At 37.1% G+C, this 15,247-nt stretch overlaps 7 protein-coding genes across 7 annotated transcripts; 4 read left to right on the forward strand and 3 right to left on the reverse strand. All coding sequences in view use genetic code 12, as the record gives it.

Moving 5' to 3' along the window:
- Window positions 1-563: 563 nt before the first annotated feature.
- Window positions 564-1,580, forward strand: BUD16 (putative pyridoxal kinase; the record flags this gene model as incomplete). Its single annotated transcript, XM_007372651.1, has 1 exon — window positions 564-1,580. One exon carries the CDS (start codon window positions 596-598, stop codon window positions 1,550-1,552), a length of 957 nt encoding a protein of 318 aa, XP_007372713.1.
- Window positions 1,581-1,697: 117 nt separating this feature from the next.
- SPAPADRAFT_58524 (uncharacterized protein) lies at window positions 1,698-4,151 on the forward strand (the record flags this gene model as incomplete). The annotated part of the gene is made up of 1 exon (XM_007372652.1): window positions 1,698-4,151. One exon carries the CDS (start codon window positions 1,821-1,823, stop codon window positions 2,895-2,897), a length of 1,077 nt encoding a protein of 358 aa, XP_007372714.1.
- SPAPADRAFT_146401 (1-phosphatidylinositol 4-kinase) lies at window positions 1,698-4,930 on the reverse strand (the record flags this gene model as incomplete). The annotated part of the gene is made up of 1 exon (XM_007372653.1): window positions 1,698-4,930. One exon carries the CDS (start codon window positions 4,861-4,863, stop codon window positions 2,902-2,904), a length of 1,962 nt encoding a protein of 653 aa, XP_007372715.1.
- A 166-nt stretch (window positions 4,931-5,096) lies between these two features.
- On the reverse strand, window positions 5,097-6,417 carry PGA45 (Pga45p; the record flags this gene model as incomplete). Its single annotated transcript, XM_007372654.1, has 1 exon — window positions 5,097-6,417. The coding sequence occupies one exon, from the start codon at window positions 6,379-6,381 to the stop codon at window positions 5,182-5,184; it is 1,200 nt and encodes a 399-aa protein (XP_007372716.1).
- Window positions 6,418-7,365: 948 nt separating this feature from the next.
- Window positions 7,366-8,555, forward strand: SPAPADRAFT_58526 (uncharacterized protein; the record flags this gene model as incomplete). Its single annotated transcript, XM_007372655.1, has 1 exon — window positions 7,366-8,555. The coding sequence occupies one exon, from the start codon at window positions 7,392-7,394 to the stop codon at window positions 8,424-8,426; it is 1,035 nt and encodes a 344-aa protein (XP_007372717.1).
- Window positions 8,556-8,718: 163 nt separating this feature from the next.
- On the reverse strand, window positions 8,719-11,955 carry PHO87 (SPX domain-containing inorganic phosphate transporter; the record flags this gene model as incomplete). The annotated part of the gene is made up of 1 exon (XM_007372656.1): window positions 8,719-11,955. One exon carries the CDS (start codon window positions 11,686-11,688, stop codon window positions 8,800-8,802), a length of 2,889 nt encoding a protein of 962 aa, XP_007372718.1.
- Window positions 11,956-12,193: 238 nt separating this feature from the next.
- Window positions 12,194-13,401, forward strand: SPAPADRAFT_58530 (uncharacterized protein; the record flags this gene model as incomplete). The annotated part of the gene is made up of 1 exon (XM_007372657.1): window positions 12,194-13,401. One exon carries the CDS (start codon window positions 12,293-12,295, stop codon window positions 12,581-12,583), a length of 291 nt encoding a protein of 96 aa, XP_007372719.1.
- Window positions 13,402-15,247: the final 1,846 nt, after the last annotated feature.

The raw sequence follows: 15,247 nt of genomic DNA on the forward strand, positions 1-15,247 counted from the left end.
TGTTAGCAAGAGCGCATCAACCCAGATTAATCATCTGACAAATACGCAAGACACACATTTGTTATCCCAGTGTGTTACCAGTCATATTAAAGTGTAATCCCCCGTCCTTACCATCAGCATATCCTGAAGGGGGTCCAACGTCAAGTACACATCACCTGAGGTGTAGAAGAATCTTAAATTCAAGAAATTTTAAGGTACCTTATCAGTTTATTGGTTTTAATCTTTGTTGGGTAATCATTTCGTACAAAGTTTTAGGGTCTTTTACTTCATCCATTCTAACCTTGTTTACTAAACGAGTTCTTAATTTAGCAACCAAGCGTATAAATACGACGCCCTAACTATCATCCAGATATTGTTCCACTGGAGGTAAAACCTCAAGTTTTTTCTACGTAACAGTCACCATTAAGACAACTTTTGTTCAAATTGTCACATTTTCTTTCCGCATTTACTGGTCGTACGGGCCTAAGCTTATCTTCACTGTTTGTGACTCAATTTTCGCAATGTGAAAAACCACAAGCAAAGAAAAAAAAAAAACTTTGCAAAAGAAATTTTTGCGTCAATATATTTATAATCAAAACTACAACAGCAGCCTATTATGAAGTCACTACTATCCGTACAATCCCACGTAGTACACGGCTACGTTGGAGGGCGAGCCGCTATATTCCCCTTGCAAACCCAAGGATGGGAAGTAGATAATATCAACACTGTGAATTTCTCCAATCATACCGGTTACGGCTCGTTTGCTGGGTCCAGTCTTGCTCCTGAAGAACTTGACTCTATATTGACTCAACTTGAAACTAAATTGAACGTGCAGTACAAAGCTTTAGTTAGTGGATATATCCCCAATGCTGACCTCATCCGGACGTTATCTCAGCATCTTCCAAGATTGAAACGAGATGGGGGATATTATTTGTTGGATCCGGTGATGGGCGATAATAATTACATGTATGTTGACAAATCATGCATCAAGGAGTACCAAAACATATTACTTTTGGATGACCTCGTGGATATAATAACCCCTAATCAATTCGAACTCGAGTTGTTGACCGGTTTGCGCATCACCTGTAAACTTACATTGATACAGGCCATTAATAAACTTCATCAAGAGTATAATATTCCGTACATTGTCATTACCTCGGTTAGTGGGGAGATATTTGATTCCCAAACTAATGATATTTTCTGCGTGGTCAGCAGCAGTCAAGGATGTAAGGTGTTTAAAGTACCCATGATAAAGAGTTATTTTACGGGAGTAGGAGATTTATTCCTGGCTTTGTTGGTGGATAGATTAGAAAAGAATGATATGGATTTATCCACTCTGGTTAATCAAGTTTTAACTATTGTAAGCTGGACTTTGAAGTTGACACATAAGTCTGCTTTGCTTGCTCAGAGAGCTGCAGCAAAGAATGAAAATGCAGGAGAATTGGTTGGGAAAATTAACGATGCTGATACGATGAAGTACTTGGAACTTCGCATCATCCAAGCCAGAGATTATTACAGTTACGATGGACCAGGAGAGTTTGTAGAAACGGATATGGATAGACTTTTAGACTAATAGATACAATAAAATATGCATTCTATATACGGCGTTTGCTTTTGTTAGCGGTTATCACCGGAGTCAATGCGCCGAAAGCGGAAAAATAGGCGACGGATATCCAAGGTTTTTTTTTCTTTTCTTTTCTTTTGATCCTTTTGACATCGAGATTTTACTGCTACAAATATAATCCTGTCATCCACTTTGATTTACCCCAGAAAAGATCTACTTGTTTCTTTTCCAGGAAATTTCCCTTATTTTGCTAACACGATAGAACTTATATAGACCAATGACACCTGCTACTTCAGTCACCAAACCAAAAGTGTTGATTATTGGTTCCGGCGGAGTAGGAACAATCTCCGCACTTTCACTCACTACCAACAATAAATGTGAAGTCACCTTAGTAGTCAGATCCGACTATGAACTTATTTCCACCAAGGGTTATTCGATTAATTCGTGCACATATGGTGAGTTGACCAACTGGAAGCCTCACAACGTAGCTAAATCGGTCACCGATGCTGCTGAAAGATTTGGTCCGTTTGATTACATATTAGTCACCACTAAGAACATTCCGGATGCTTCCATCACTTGTGAACAAATTATTAAACCTGCAGTTGACTCCAGTCCTGAGCTGGTAATAATCTTGCTCCAAAACGGTTTAGGAGTTGAGAAGCCCATGTATGCTGCATTCCCCAACCATCTTGTCCTTAGTGGAATCTCGCACATTGGCTCAACTTACTACCATGGTCATGTTGACAATAAGGGACCAGACAATGTCTTCCTTGGAGACTTCAATCCTGAAGGAAAGCGCCACCCTCTCTCCCAACTGAAGATTGAGGAGTTTATCAGCATCTATCAAAACCCGGATAACAAGAACAAAATTGTTCTCGATGAGAATGTTCAAAAGACAAGATGGGAGAAATTGATCTATAATTCCGTATTCAATACCATTACTGCATTAGTCAATCTTGATGTGACTCGTCTTCAAATCAACGGCGTCAATGAAGACTTAATAAGACCAGCCATGTTGGAAGTCATTGCCATTGCCAAATCCGTGGGAGTAGAATGTGATGCTAGTAAAGTCGACAAGTTCATTCACATAGGCGACGGATTATTCTATGCTCCTTCCATGTGTATCGACATGAGAAAAGGACAATTAATGGAATTGGAAATCATCTTGGGTAACCCTATGAGAATTGCTAGAGAAAACGGTGTGTCTACACCTATACTTTCCGTGATTTACTCATTATTGAAAATGGTCCAATTTAGAATCAAAGAGGAAAGAGGAATGTTTGAACTTAACCAAGAAGATTTCAAAGGTAATTCTGATGACTATGCCCGTATATTTCACGACAAGTATGTATAGACTATCACCACCATGTAAATACTGGTGGTCTACTAGTTTCTTTAACTAACCGTTCTATAATAACTCTTCTGTTTCCTGTAGCATTCACGCCGCTATCTCTATTAATATGCTCGTACCCTGATCCATTTGCCACATCGTCTTCATTTATTGCCACAAGACTATTTGATAAGTAGGTATGGGCTTGACTAGGGAGTAATGGAGTATGTATGTCATCATATTGACGAGAGGTATCTGTTTCATACAGTGAAGATTGCATGCGGAATATGTCTTCGTTACTATCGATATTCTCCGGCATGTACATGACATCATCAAACACAAGCAAGTTCTCTCGTTTAGCCAATTCCAATGGGCCCGCGTATCCCAACTTTAGGATCTCAACTACATTGAACGCTTGTCCCTTGAGTACTGCCAACTGTTTATGCCACAATCTTTCTTGGAAATCTTGATCTTTAGTGAACACTCCCCGAAGTCCCTTGACCGTTTGTTCCCACCATAGTTTTGATGTAAGAAGCGGCAAGTAATGATTTCTCGTTCGCATTGAGAATGGCTGGCCAATTATAGAGTATGGAAGAAAGAGCCATCCGAATGGGAATGACCGCCATTCATCGGGGTGTTTCCAAGGGAATGCTAATCCCGAATCAATGGCTCCGATCTTGATCTTGGGTTTCATGATCTTTGTGGTTTTACTGTCGGAGTCAACCTGGGTCCAGTCTACTCTAATCATCCAATTGTCTAATCCACGATCAGTATTTCGCATTATATAATCTAAGATCACTAGTTTTTCCACTTCTTCTTGAAACTGTCGCATCGACTCAATGCTCCATTTGAATGTAAATTCACTCTCGTTTATGTCCACTTCAACATCCAGATATTTTGGTAGATTCAGTATTGTTTCATGATCCAGCGGTATTGGGTTCTGACGTATCCACACGTCTGCTTCCAGGTATCCTTGAAGAAACACTTGAAATGATCCAATTTTCTGGGGTAATTTCGTAACATCGCTATTCTGATCCCAATACGAATAGAAAAACGTGGGAGATCGCAAACAAATCACCTCAGTAAATGGAACAATGTATGATTGCAAATGTCGATCGAGACAACATGCAGCTGCTTCACTGATATATCCCAAATTGGGAATAAGACAAGACCGCCCGAAACAACACGGGAAGAAAGTTCTATGGGCCCATTTGGACCATTTTGGCAGGAGTGGACCATATGGCTCTTCGTCTTTCGGTTTGAATACACCCGCTTTGTATATTTCTCCATTGGGTCTTCTCCCATATATGAAGTAACTCCCGGATGAACCCTGAGTTATTCTCTGGGGGAACTCATGCTCAAGTTCAATGATTTCAGTTATATGACTTAGCAACATCGAGAAATCTCGCTCGCTGAGGTAATTCTCTGGAAAGTCAAATGGAATTTTTGTTTCATCTTCCACTACTCTTCTCCAGTGAATGAAAATATCCCTGGCTGATGTCAACTGTGGCAAGTTTCTCAATGGTCTGAACGTAGAATATTCAATGATATAGTCTTCATCGTGCTTTACCTTCTTTTTGTTCTTGCTTAATGGCAGATAGGCCCATTTCGCAGCAGGTATCAAGTATGCTCGTGTGAATCTGCGAAAATTGGAATCATACTCGACACTTCCTCGTCTCGAAGTAGGTTGCGATCTGCTCCCCAAGTCCGGTTCAGCCGGAGGTAAGATTAATGGTACCGGTACCATACTTGCAGATTTTATTTTCACAGGAATATGTTTCAGATCTTCATTGGAATGATGCCAGCTGCGGGAGAGGAATTGCGTGTTGAGATGTGCCATGGATTCCGGCGGAGTTTGTGGTGTTGCCAAATCATCGTTGTCGGTGCAACCATTTTCTTCAGTTCTCTTTAGGGGACTTTGAGGTGACACGGAATTTGATCTGAGCTGGTCATTGACTACGTCTAGCTCTCTGGGTATCTTGAATTTCATAGTAGATCTGCAAGTATGAATTGATGCAAACTTGGGTGTAGCCAGTTATGAGCTCAATGGAAGTAGTGGGGACATGGTTTTTTTTTTTAATTTGAGTAGGAAATATTTTTTGGTATCAGCCGTTCCAAATTCCTTCTATCGGCAGCACGTGATAGATGACCTTCATCTATACCCCCTTCCAGTGGTTACTACTACAGATGTAAAAAGATAGAGAGTAATTATGGCTATACTTCAAAAAAAATCAAAACATTCATTAATTTATACGATCGAAAGGTAAATTAAATACGGAGAAAGATAAAAAAGTCCTGTATCAGGGTATTAAAGCAACAACCAAGGAACAATCAAGGATAAAGATAAGCATAATTTGAAGTTTGTAATCTTCACTGCTCCAGAAGAACTTTTAGATTCAGTAGATGCACTATCAGACAGCTCTTGATCATCGCTCTTGGCATCCTTTCCTGAAACTGAGTCCTTTCCTTCAAATATATAATCATTCAATTGCCTAAACAATCCCTTATCCTCCAACGCTTTTATATTTGCCCCAATGGCATCAGCGTATTTCAGTAAACTATCTCCGATATTTAAATTGTACTTTCCTTGCAAGAACTCTTCCACAACTAGAAGCACTTGCGTGGGGTTTTTAAGGAACTGCTGGGCCAATCGGGTAATATTAATTCCCGAGAAATCAATATGGATAACATTAGCTCTAACAACCGAACTAATCAAAGCTCCAGTCATGTTCAAATATTTTTCATTCCCAATAAATCGTTTCACGGTATACACCAAGAACCCGGTGTCATTCAAAGCATTGAGGGTATCTCTGGCAAACTCACCAACAGAAGGAGAGTTAAATAATGTAGCTGCAGCATTTTCAAAGAATTCGACTAAGGTCCCATCATTGTCGGCTCGTTTAATATACCAGTCTTCTTCAACTTCTCGCTTTTGTAACAACTCTTGAAATAAGTATTTAAGAGTGTCTTTCTGAGACATGATTAAATTGTACTCAATATTGACCAATTTAGGTTGGAAACTTTTATCCAATAAAATTCCATCCAATAATGATTGAACTATACCTGAGTCGATCACGGCGTTGAGTATAGCGGGAACATCAATGATAGAACTCACATTTCCAAGCAGATTTATGAGGGACCCGGCTTTAATGGTGATTTTTCTTCCCTTGAGAAAATTGTAGGTGAAATTAGCTACTGTATCTACTCGGTTTGGATGATTCGCAAGGCTGTCCAAAAGAGTCCACAATATTCCCGAGCTATTAAACGCCTTGAGAGCTTCTTCGATAGTTGGTTCAAAGTTTGCTCTCTTTTCGAGTCCATTGAGTTGTCCGGTGCCACCTTCTACCAAGTCCATAAATTGTTCATATGCTTGAATTTCATTATCTCCGAAATTACTATGGACGTAATCATCCACTTGACTCGAAAGATCCCAGAGCGCTTCCTCGAGCACTTGAGCCTGGCCAAATACCAATAGACAAACTAGTGAGATTATGTAAAGTATCCTCATGCTGATAGTTGCTGCCTTGAAGAAAATCTATACACTGAAGAAAAGAAATTAAAAATAAAAGAGAGGAATTGAACTATATTAAAAAGGGTTAACCGATTTACACAAGAGATCCCGCTTACAGAACGATTTCGATTTTAGGAAATAATTAATCAATGGCCGAACATTTAGATCGGTTGGTACCTTTCTTTGCACCCAAAATGCCTACAAACAAAATTACACCTATGACATATCTCAATTAGGAAATTTCCTCAACTGGGAGCGATCTGTCGTGGTACAGAATTATCCCAATTGGGACAAGCATTGCTATGCAGGAATGTTTTTATTTTTGCACCGATTGCACGACTTTTCTTTTTTCTTGTGGGTCGGTAGAATCTCTGGGCTCTTGGTGGGTAAGGTGAGAAAAGAAAAAAAAAAGAAGGTTTTAATTCAAATGTGGGGTTACCTTCATATGTTAATCCAGAGGAAACTCGAATGACTTTATTGAAATTGGAATTTCACGTTAAGCAATGTTTGCTTGCGTGGTCCGATGCGCAAAAAACTTTATCCTACAACCTGATTAATCGTATTTGCGTACCAAAGGAAAAACCAATTTTGTAAATCTTGCCCTATGCTCGGATAAACAATATTTCCACATTAGGAAAAGAGAAAGATAGCACGAATTTTTCAACAACACTTGATTTAGACAACCACATGAATTTGAAGACCTGCTGCATGGCACTTTACATAAACATAACAAGGTAGGAAAACAAAACCACCACAATTGAAATAAACTGGAAAACCCAAATTAAGAATTAATCCAAAAAAAAAAAAAAAACTTCTCACTATCCAACCTTTCAATCTTGGCACCATAACTTAACTCCAACCTTATTTTTCATCTTTCGGGTTTTTCTTGTAACCATTTTTAGTTGTTGCATTGGACCTTTTTTAGTTTATATAAGGTATTCATCCCAAGTTATCACATTAATTTCCTTAATTTTTTTTTTTGCACAACGAAGTATACCTAACCTCAAATGAAGTTTAGTTCATTAATTACTGCCATCCCTATATTCGGGATGGTAATGGGTCATACCATAGATTATGATTCTCAGCTTCAGGAAATCTTGACACCACCACAATTTGAGAAACGTGCCTCCAACAACTCATTGGTACCTTTGTTGCAAACATTGGCCGGTTCTGGTCTTATTCCCAATCTTTTACTGGAAATCACCTCCTCCCAACAAAAGATGGACACGGTTGCCGACTTGATATTATCAGCGGTACAAGGTGGCAGCAGTATTTTCTCCAACATCAGTTTGAATCTCAATATGAATGTGTCAACTACGGAATTATTGAGTGGCATTACAGGATTACTTCCCTCGGTGTTCCAAGGATTGTTAGTTAATGAAACAAATAGAAATGTCATTGCTGGAGTTGCCAGTGGTCTTTTAGGTAGTAAGGAATATGTCTGGATCTCCGCCTTAATTCTTGAACTTGGCCAGGGAGCAGATTTAACTGTGGATCTACTTGCTAATTTAATGATCAATGGTACTACGTATATGAAATTTAGCGATTACGGAAAGATTGAAGAAGTCAATGAAGTAGAGAAACGTGATACTGATGATAATGATGGGTCATTTTCACAATTACTTAATAATATGGTGGGAACATTACTTAATTCTAATTTATTTAAAGGGACCGCACAACAATTATTTGATGCAATTGAAGAATCTGGAATTGTCGTGCCTTTAGTTCTCGATATAATCACCATCCCTACCCTTCCTAAATTTGCTGGAGTTGTCCTTAAAAAACTTTACGATAATCACGTGTTTGATGGTATTGATTTGAATTCCTACTATGTTGCCATCAAGAAGAGTAATTTATTAACAGATTCCACAGAAGCCCTTTTGACGGACGAAACATTTGGCCCTGCTGTTGCTTTATTATTAAAGAGGATTGAAGATTTAGGAACTTTCGATGCAATCACTAGGAATATGTATGGGGATTTGGCCAAGATTCCTTCCGAGTCAGCAAAATCATCAGATGCGGCGGCCGAACCTACCTACTAAAGGGTAAGTTACTACTACTTACTGCTTTTCTTTTTATATAATTTTATTCTTGCTTCTTTTTTTCTTTTTTGTAAAAAAAAATCTGGGTTATTTTTTAGTTATCTATTTAATATTACATTACATCACTTTGCTGAATCTCGTAGTTTCGTTGCCATGTTGATATTTTGGTTGCAAGAAAAATAGGCTGCATGATCGCACATCATCTTGCACTCGCTTCAGCATGCATAAAAAAGCGGAGAATTACCCCTCCTACTATTTTAAAATAAATTCTAGAACACTACTACAATCAATATCAAAATCACAAACACAATATTATTATACAAGATATAAACAAAGAGAAAATCAAACAGATGCAAAATAAAATTAAAAACGTCTAGAACTTTAATGACGACATGACACCGTACCCAATGGTAATAACACAAATATAAACAATGATACTGGCTGGAACACCTCTAGTGATAAAGGTGTTGACAGTTAAGTAATTCTTACCAACTTCATCTCTCATACTGATTGCAGTAACGTTAGGGAAACCTGAAGTTGGCAAACCCATGGCACCAGAGGCAATCAAAGCAGTGGCCATAACCAAAATCAATGGATGTGGGTGTGGTAAAGAGTCACCGACTTCCTTGACTAATGGAACAATAATCAAAGCGGCAACAGTATGGGAAACAAAAGTAGCAACGACAAGAATCAAGGCACCAAAAATAACGACAATGGCATAAAGTGGGAACTCTCTAATTCTTCTTTCCATGGCCATGGCAATGGTGGATAACAAACCCGAGGAAGTAATGGCATTACCTAAAGCTATACCACCCATGGCCAACAAAACAATGGACCATGGGTAGTTGTTTAAATCATCAACCTTTAATAAACCAGTACCAAAGAACAACACAATTGGAATGATAGTAATGATACCAGCAACACCAAAAGTGTCTTCAATCTTGGTCATGACACACCATAATAAAATAGTCAATAAAGTAACTGCGAAAACAAAGTATTGCTTAGCAGTAAACTTTTCCTTGATTGGCTTATACTTCTTCAAGGTAACATTACCGATCTTAAAAGTCAAGATTAATTCAACCCAAATTAACAACATAGCAATGATGGAAACTGGAAGAGCAACGGCAAACCAGTTACCCCAACCTGGGTTAGGAATCATATATTGCAATGCAATGACATTTTGTGGAGATGCAATTGGAGAAGCCATACCAGCAACATTGGAAGCAAGAGCAATACCTAAAACCAAAGCTTGACTGACTGGGGAAGTAGTTGGCAAAGTTCTCAAAACTGGTTGAATCAAGGAGAAACATAAGACTGGAGCAGCAACATTAGAAATCCACATGGCCAAGAATAACGAAACACACATAATGGCCAACAACACATTTCTTGGCTTGGTACCGGCAAAAGCCAAGATGTAACTGGATAAAACCTTGGCAATGTTATATTTAGACAATGCAGCAGCAAGAGTGAAACCACCAATCAAAATCATAATAGTCGAGTTCCACATAGTACCTAAGATATAAGCAGCAGCATCAGCAGCAGCCATTGGTTCGTTGGACCCAGTTTTCTTACAGACACGACAAGTAACAACCAAAAGAGGAACAAACATACCAGTAGTGTACAAAGGTAATGCTTCTAAAGCCCATAACATTGCACATGCCACTAACAAGGCAAGGGCTCTTCCTTGAACTGGATCGTTAAAAGTCTTGACGGCAATTAAAACCACAAACACAACTATAATAAGAAGCAACTTGAACACTTGCCACGTTATCATAGATGCTGGGAGTCTAACGTGATCATGACCGAAAATCTTGATATTCTTTGGAAAGTAGAAGTCCTTCATGGTGATATATAACATAGAATTTTCATTAGCTTCATCGCCCATCTTTTGACCGTTGGCTTGTAAATCAATGTCATAAGACTTCTTTTCTAAGGATAACAAGTCTTTCCAAACAGTGTTTCTTTCAAAGACAATGTGATCACGTAAATGAGATCTCAAGTCAACTTTGACGTGTTCCAAATCTTCAACAGAAGTCTTGGAGTTTAATCTGCCAGATAAGAAAGCAAAAACTTTGACAATGTGGTCTAATTTGTAGTCCAAGTTTTCAATGGTTTCCTTGAGGAAAACACGGGAATGGTTTGGTAAAAAGTTTTCAATAAAATCTTGCTTGATGGAATAGTTGCAAGTTTTGTCAAACTTTTTACAAATCTTGGTGAAACCAACTCTGTTTAATTCAATGTATGACTTCAATTCAGAAAGAGAAATAAACAACAAAATAGCCTTTCTCTTTAAGGTAACCTTCAATTGATGCTTGACATTAAAATGAGCATGGTTTAACAACACAGAATCTTCAGAGTGAGCATCTTCTTCATCGTCATCTTCATCAGAGTCATCAAATTCTTCATCAGCTTGTTCATTCTTTTCCAAATCCTTGTTGTCGAAATCATTACCCAAATGGTTAATGGTATCGAAAACACTAGCATTAGAAACAACTCTTGAAAGAGTGGACTTCAAGTGATATTGGTGGTGGTCATCGGTATTAAGAGCAGCTTGGTTCATGTTGTAAGCTTGGGTAAATCTGAAAACGTCATCAATATCAACATGGTTAGATTCTAAATCCTTGAGCAAGTTATCGTAGTTGGTAAACACTTCTTCTTCTTTGTTGTTATAGAAGGTATTTATTTTGTCCAATTCAACCAACAATTGTTTAGCAAAAACCTTTAAAGCATCGAATTTCAAAGACTTTGGGTCAGCAAAGGAGTCATCTTCAGAAGCAAGAATTCTCCCTATAACATCAGTAGATTTTCTTGGATTAAAAGACGCTATACTGTCGGAATCAAACCCTTCCTCGGTATAAGTCTTGGTGTCTGAACCCTTTTCGGTGTATTCACTACTAGAGTTCTTTTCCAAGTCGGAATCAACTTCAACCTTGTTGGTTTCAATTTCAGTAGAGCTGGAACCCTTTTGGAACCTTTGCAAAAACAAGCTCTTGACTAATCTATTTTTTAACCCGCCTTGCATGGTTGCAGCACGAGATTTTTCTTGGACGCCCTGGCTGTTGCTCTTGGACTTGAACCCGTCAACCAACTCAGTGACTGTGGTTTGGTTGGAACCAACAATGAACCCAGACTCACCAGTACCATTATTGACAATTTGGTCTTGTTGTAATTTGTAAATAGTTTTCTTCAATGTAGGATAGTTGACATAACTATCTTGCCATTCAGGAACGGCATTAAACTTAAGCGAATGTTCGAACTTCATCTTGTGCCCTAAAATGGATACCCCTCGTGTGACTATTGACTTGTATAATCTGTCAAAATAATAATAAATCTATTTGAGAAAATAGAACGTTTGATTGTGTAGTTGGTTAGAGCCCACGTTGCCTAGTTCAGTATAATGTCAGACGACCTGTTAACTAAAGAAGAAAAGATGCAGAAAAAGAAAGAAGAAAATTACCAAGAAAAAGTTTTTAAATCCCCCAACGTGGTTAGCCCTCGTGTGCTCCTTAGCCAAATTTGGATCTGGGATGATTAAAAGAAATTAAATTCACGACTTCTCGATCATTTTTTTTTATTTTTTGACCATCTTAACTATGGGAAAAATTTTTTATTATGGCGAGACACACCCCACGTGGGTCCATTTTAGATAGGAGAAATCCGATTTTCCTGCATACCACAACTAATTTCTTGCCCTCGTGGGCCCCCTTCTTGCATTAATATTTTCTTGGTATTCTTATTAATCTAGTTCTGGAGAAAGTTTAGGGTTTAGGGCAACGTGCCCTAATAGGGCTAATTGTCACACGAGAGTTAGTTTTAGGGCTCGCTATGTTTTACTATGTCTATTTAATGGTGCTAGTAAATATGACATGCAAGAAGTATGGTTATGTATCATAAGTTTTGGTTATGTAGCTGTTTTACGGTGCTGCGCATTGTGCCGAAATTTTTCTATTGTTGTCTGGAAAAATGAATTGCATGATAAACTGGAATTGACTAGTTTGCCTCCTTCTGTTTTAAACTACTACGGGAATATATACATAAATGTAGATTTGATGAAATTACATCTTATGTGTAACTTGATAGATCAAAAACTATCATATTTAATCCCTATTGCGTATGATAGATTAATACGAGCTTCAAACCTGAAACTTTATTTTTAACTGTACTGCATACAAATCTCTCGTAAAAATAATCTATAAGCACGGAATTCAGTTGACCTCAATCTTCCAATTTCCAATTCAAAGAAGGCTTGTATTGTTTAAGGGTTGATCTTGGCGTGAATAAACTAATTATATTGTTTGAATGGGAAATTATGTCCAACTTTAGCCCAGATACCACCTAAAACTTGCCAAAGTTCTACTAAAAGACTTTAAAATACCAACTTTTACCATTGGACCGACCTTGATCTTTGCCAAGTAAATAAAATTATCTCCAGAGATTTGTTCACAAAAGTAAGATCAATTTCAAATAATATTTGTGGTATATTGGAGACGATAATTTTAATAATCTGAAAAAAATCCGCCTCGGAATTTATCAAGGTCTATTCAATTCCCACCATTAAACTTTTCCAACTAGAAACACAGTATTCTAATGACTTGACTTTACTCGACTTGGCTCACTAGATTTCATCCTAGAGAAAACATTTTCGTGTTGTTTAAATATAAACGATACTTTCTTGATCAATATTTCTTTGTCTATGAGAAAATGGCTAAGCCAAAAGAACTGTGCAAACTTAATTGCTATTTGGCAAGACTTTCGAAATAAATTAAAAAAAAAAAAGAACTTAATGAAGACCCCTAGATCTAACTGGATGGTAGTTACCTTTATCTATTGTGTTGCCTTTACTACTCAAAGTTCAATGTGGTCACCCTTTCTACTAGGTTATTCGTATAATCTATTTTATAAAAATATTTTTCCAATTTTATTCAAAACTCGACAAATACAATAGAGTCAAACTAATAATAAGCGTATTAGTTGCAAGATATTTTACTCATTGCAATGTAAAAGTTGAGCAATATAAGTCTTTAGATGAAATGAGCTTTCAGATAATATCAATCGTATTATTGACCTCTCCAGCTTACTCCTAGAATTCCATTGTAAAAGATAATAACTTGATATGGACGTGAAAATTTCCCTCACTATATAATTGAACAACGGAGTTAATCCTCAGCATACGTCTAAATTGTCAACTTCGTAGTTCAAAAGCTGACAAAAATTTCCAATGTAGCTCGTTTTAACCATATCACCGAACTTCGACAATACAAATGTACAACCCGGAAATCATATATTCAAAAATTCATGATAGCTAGACGAATTAGCTGAAAGAATTATTTCATTCTCTTAAGTTAATTAAAAATATATGGCTAATGTAAATAACACAGCGTCAGGTAAATGGATCGCATTCAACCCATATTTACCCAATGGTTTATTGCACCTAGGGAAAAGCAAATACCAAGCAATTACAGGGATTCTAATCTAAATAAGAAGTTCTCAGAAGGTAGGATATTACCTGGTAAACTTTTGGAATCCTATTTCTATAAATCCTATAATTGACAAAAGTGTGAACTTTTCAATTTATTTAGCTGGCCATGTAAGTATTGCAAATGACTGCAAATTAATGGAACACAAAAATACAACAAAAATCTGGGTTACCCGGAAGAAGCTTATCCCTCAACAATAAGTATTGAAGAAAATGATAATTTTGCCAACATATTTTTTTTGGAACTTTCAACATAAACAAAAATTTGACAGGTTCCTTTATTCCAATCAGTACCATAGTACCACAACTCCAGCCAACACATTTGGGTGACTGCTGATTAATTGGGTTGGGAGATTTTTTTTTTTTTTCATTAAAATCACACTATGTTATCTTAGGTCATCATTTTTCGAAATATTTTCCTGACGTAATTTTTTTTCGTGGTACAAGAATTGAAAGTTTTAGTGCATGCTAATAACCATAAAAGTGGTATGTTTGATGAATAAATTATAAATAATCACGTAATTTCCCCCTATTCCAATGATAAATCTTATTCTAACATATCCATAACAATCCATTTATGAATAATGAACTTTAAAACCTTAGCACTTGTATTCTTGATGGCCAAGGCAGGAACAAGTCTGCCTGTGCCACTTCAGATCTGTTGCAATAACAACGGTCAAATAACTTGTGGACCTCAGAAAGAGGACTATATTCCAGAAAACTGTCACATAGTACAGATTCTCCTCATTTAGGAAATTCTTTAACTGGATCTGTGAATGACTACGAGGGAAACATACTGCTTCATACCAATATACTAGTAACTAAATGCCTTGAATACTTCTATAAACGGAGAATATATTAACTTATATTAAAAATCAAGCTTCATGGATGTCACCTCTAATGTTACAGAACAAACAGGTCTGAGCTGAATGTTGAGGAAGATGATGCATTTCCTATATTGCTATATATATATATATATATATATATTACAAAATTGTTAACTCACCAATCAGTGATGCAGACGTAATGTGTAAGTGAGAATTAATAGTGTAAATAGAAAGGATTTTATTAAGAATAAACAAAAATAGTATAATGGCTCTCTTGCTGTAGCTGTAGTAGCTATACACGGTCTTTCATATATTACACATATTCCCGGTTATGATAATACAATTTTAATTCAGGAGAATTAGTTGCTTAACTATGCTGCAGATATATTAAGCGGAAAATAAAAGCAAACTTCAGGGAAGGAATTTTGGCCGTTTAATCGGTCGCTTTACAACTGAAACGAGATCTGGGTAACAAAGAAATGACTGCAAATTTTCTGCTACACAAAGAACAAAACAAC

Source organism: Spathaspora passalidarum (genome assembly GCF_000223485.1).
Source record: "Spathaspora passalidarum NRRL Y-27907 unplaced genomic scaffold SPAPAscaffold_1, whole genome shotgun sequence".
Lineage (NCBI taxonomy): Eukaryota > Fungi > Ascomycota > Pichiomycetes > Serinales > Debaryomycetaceae > Spathaspora > Spathaspora passalidarum.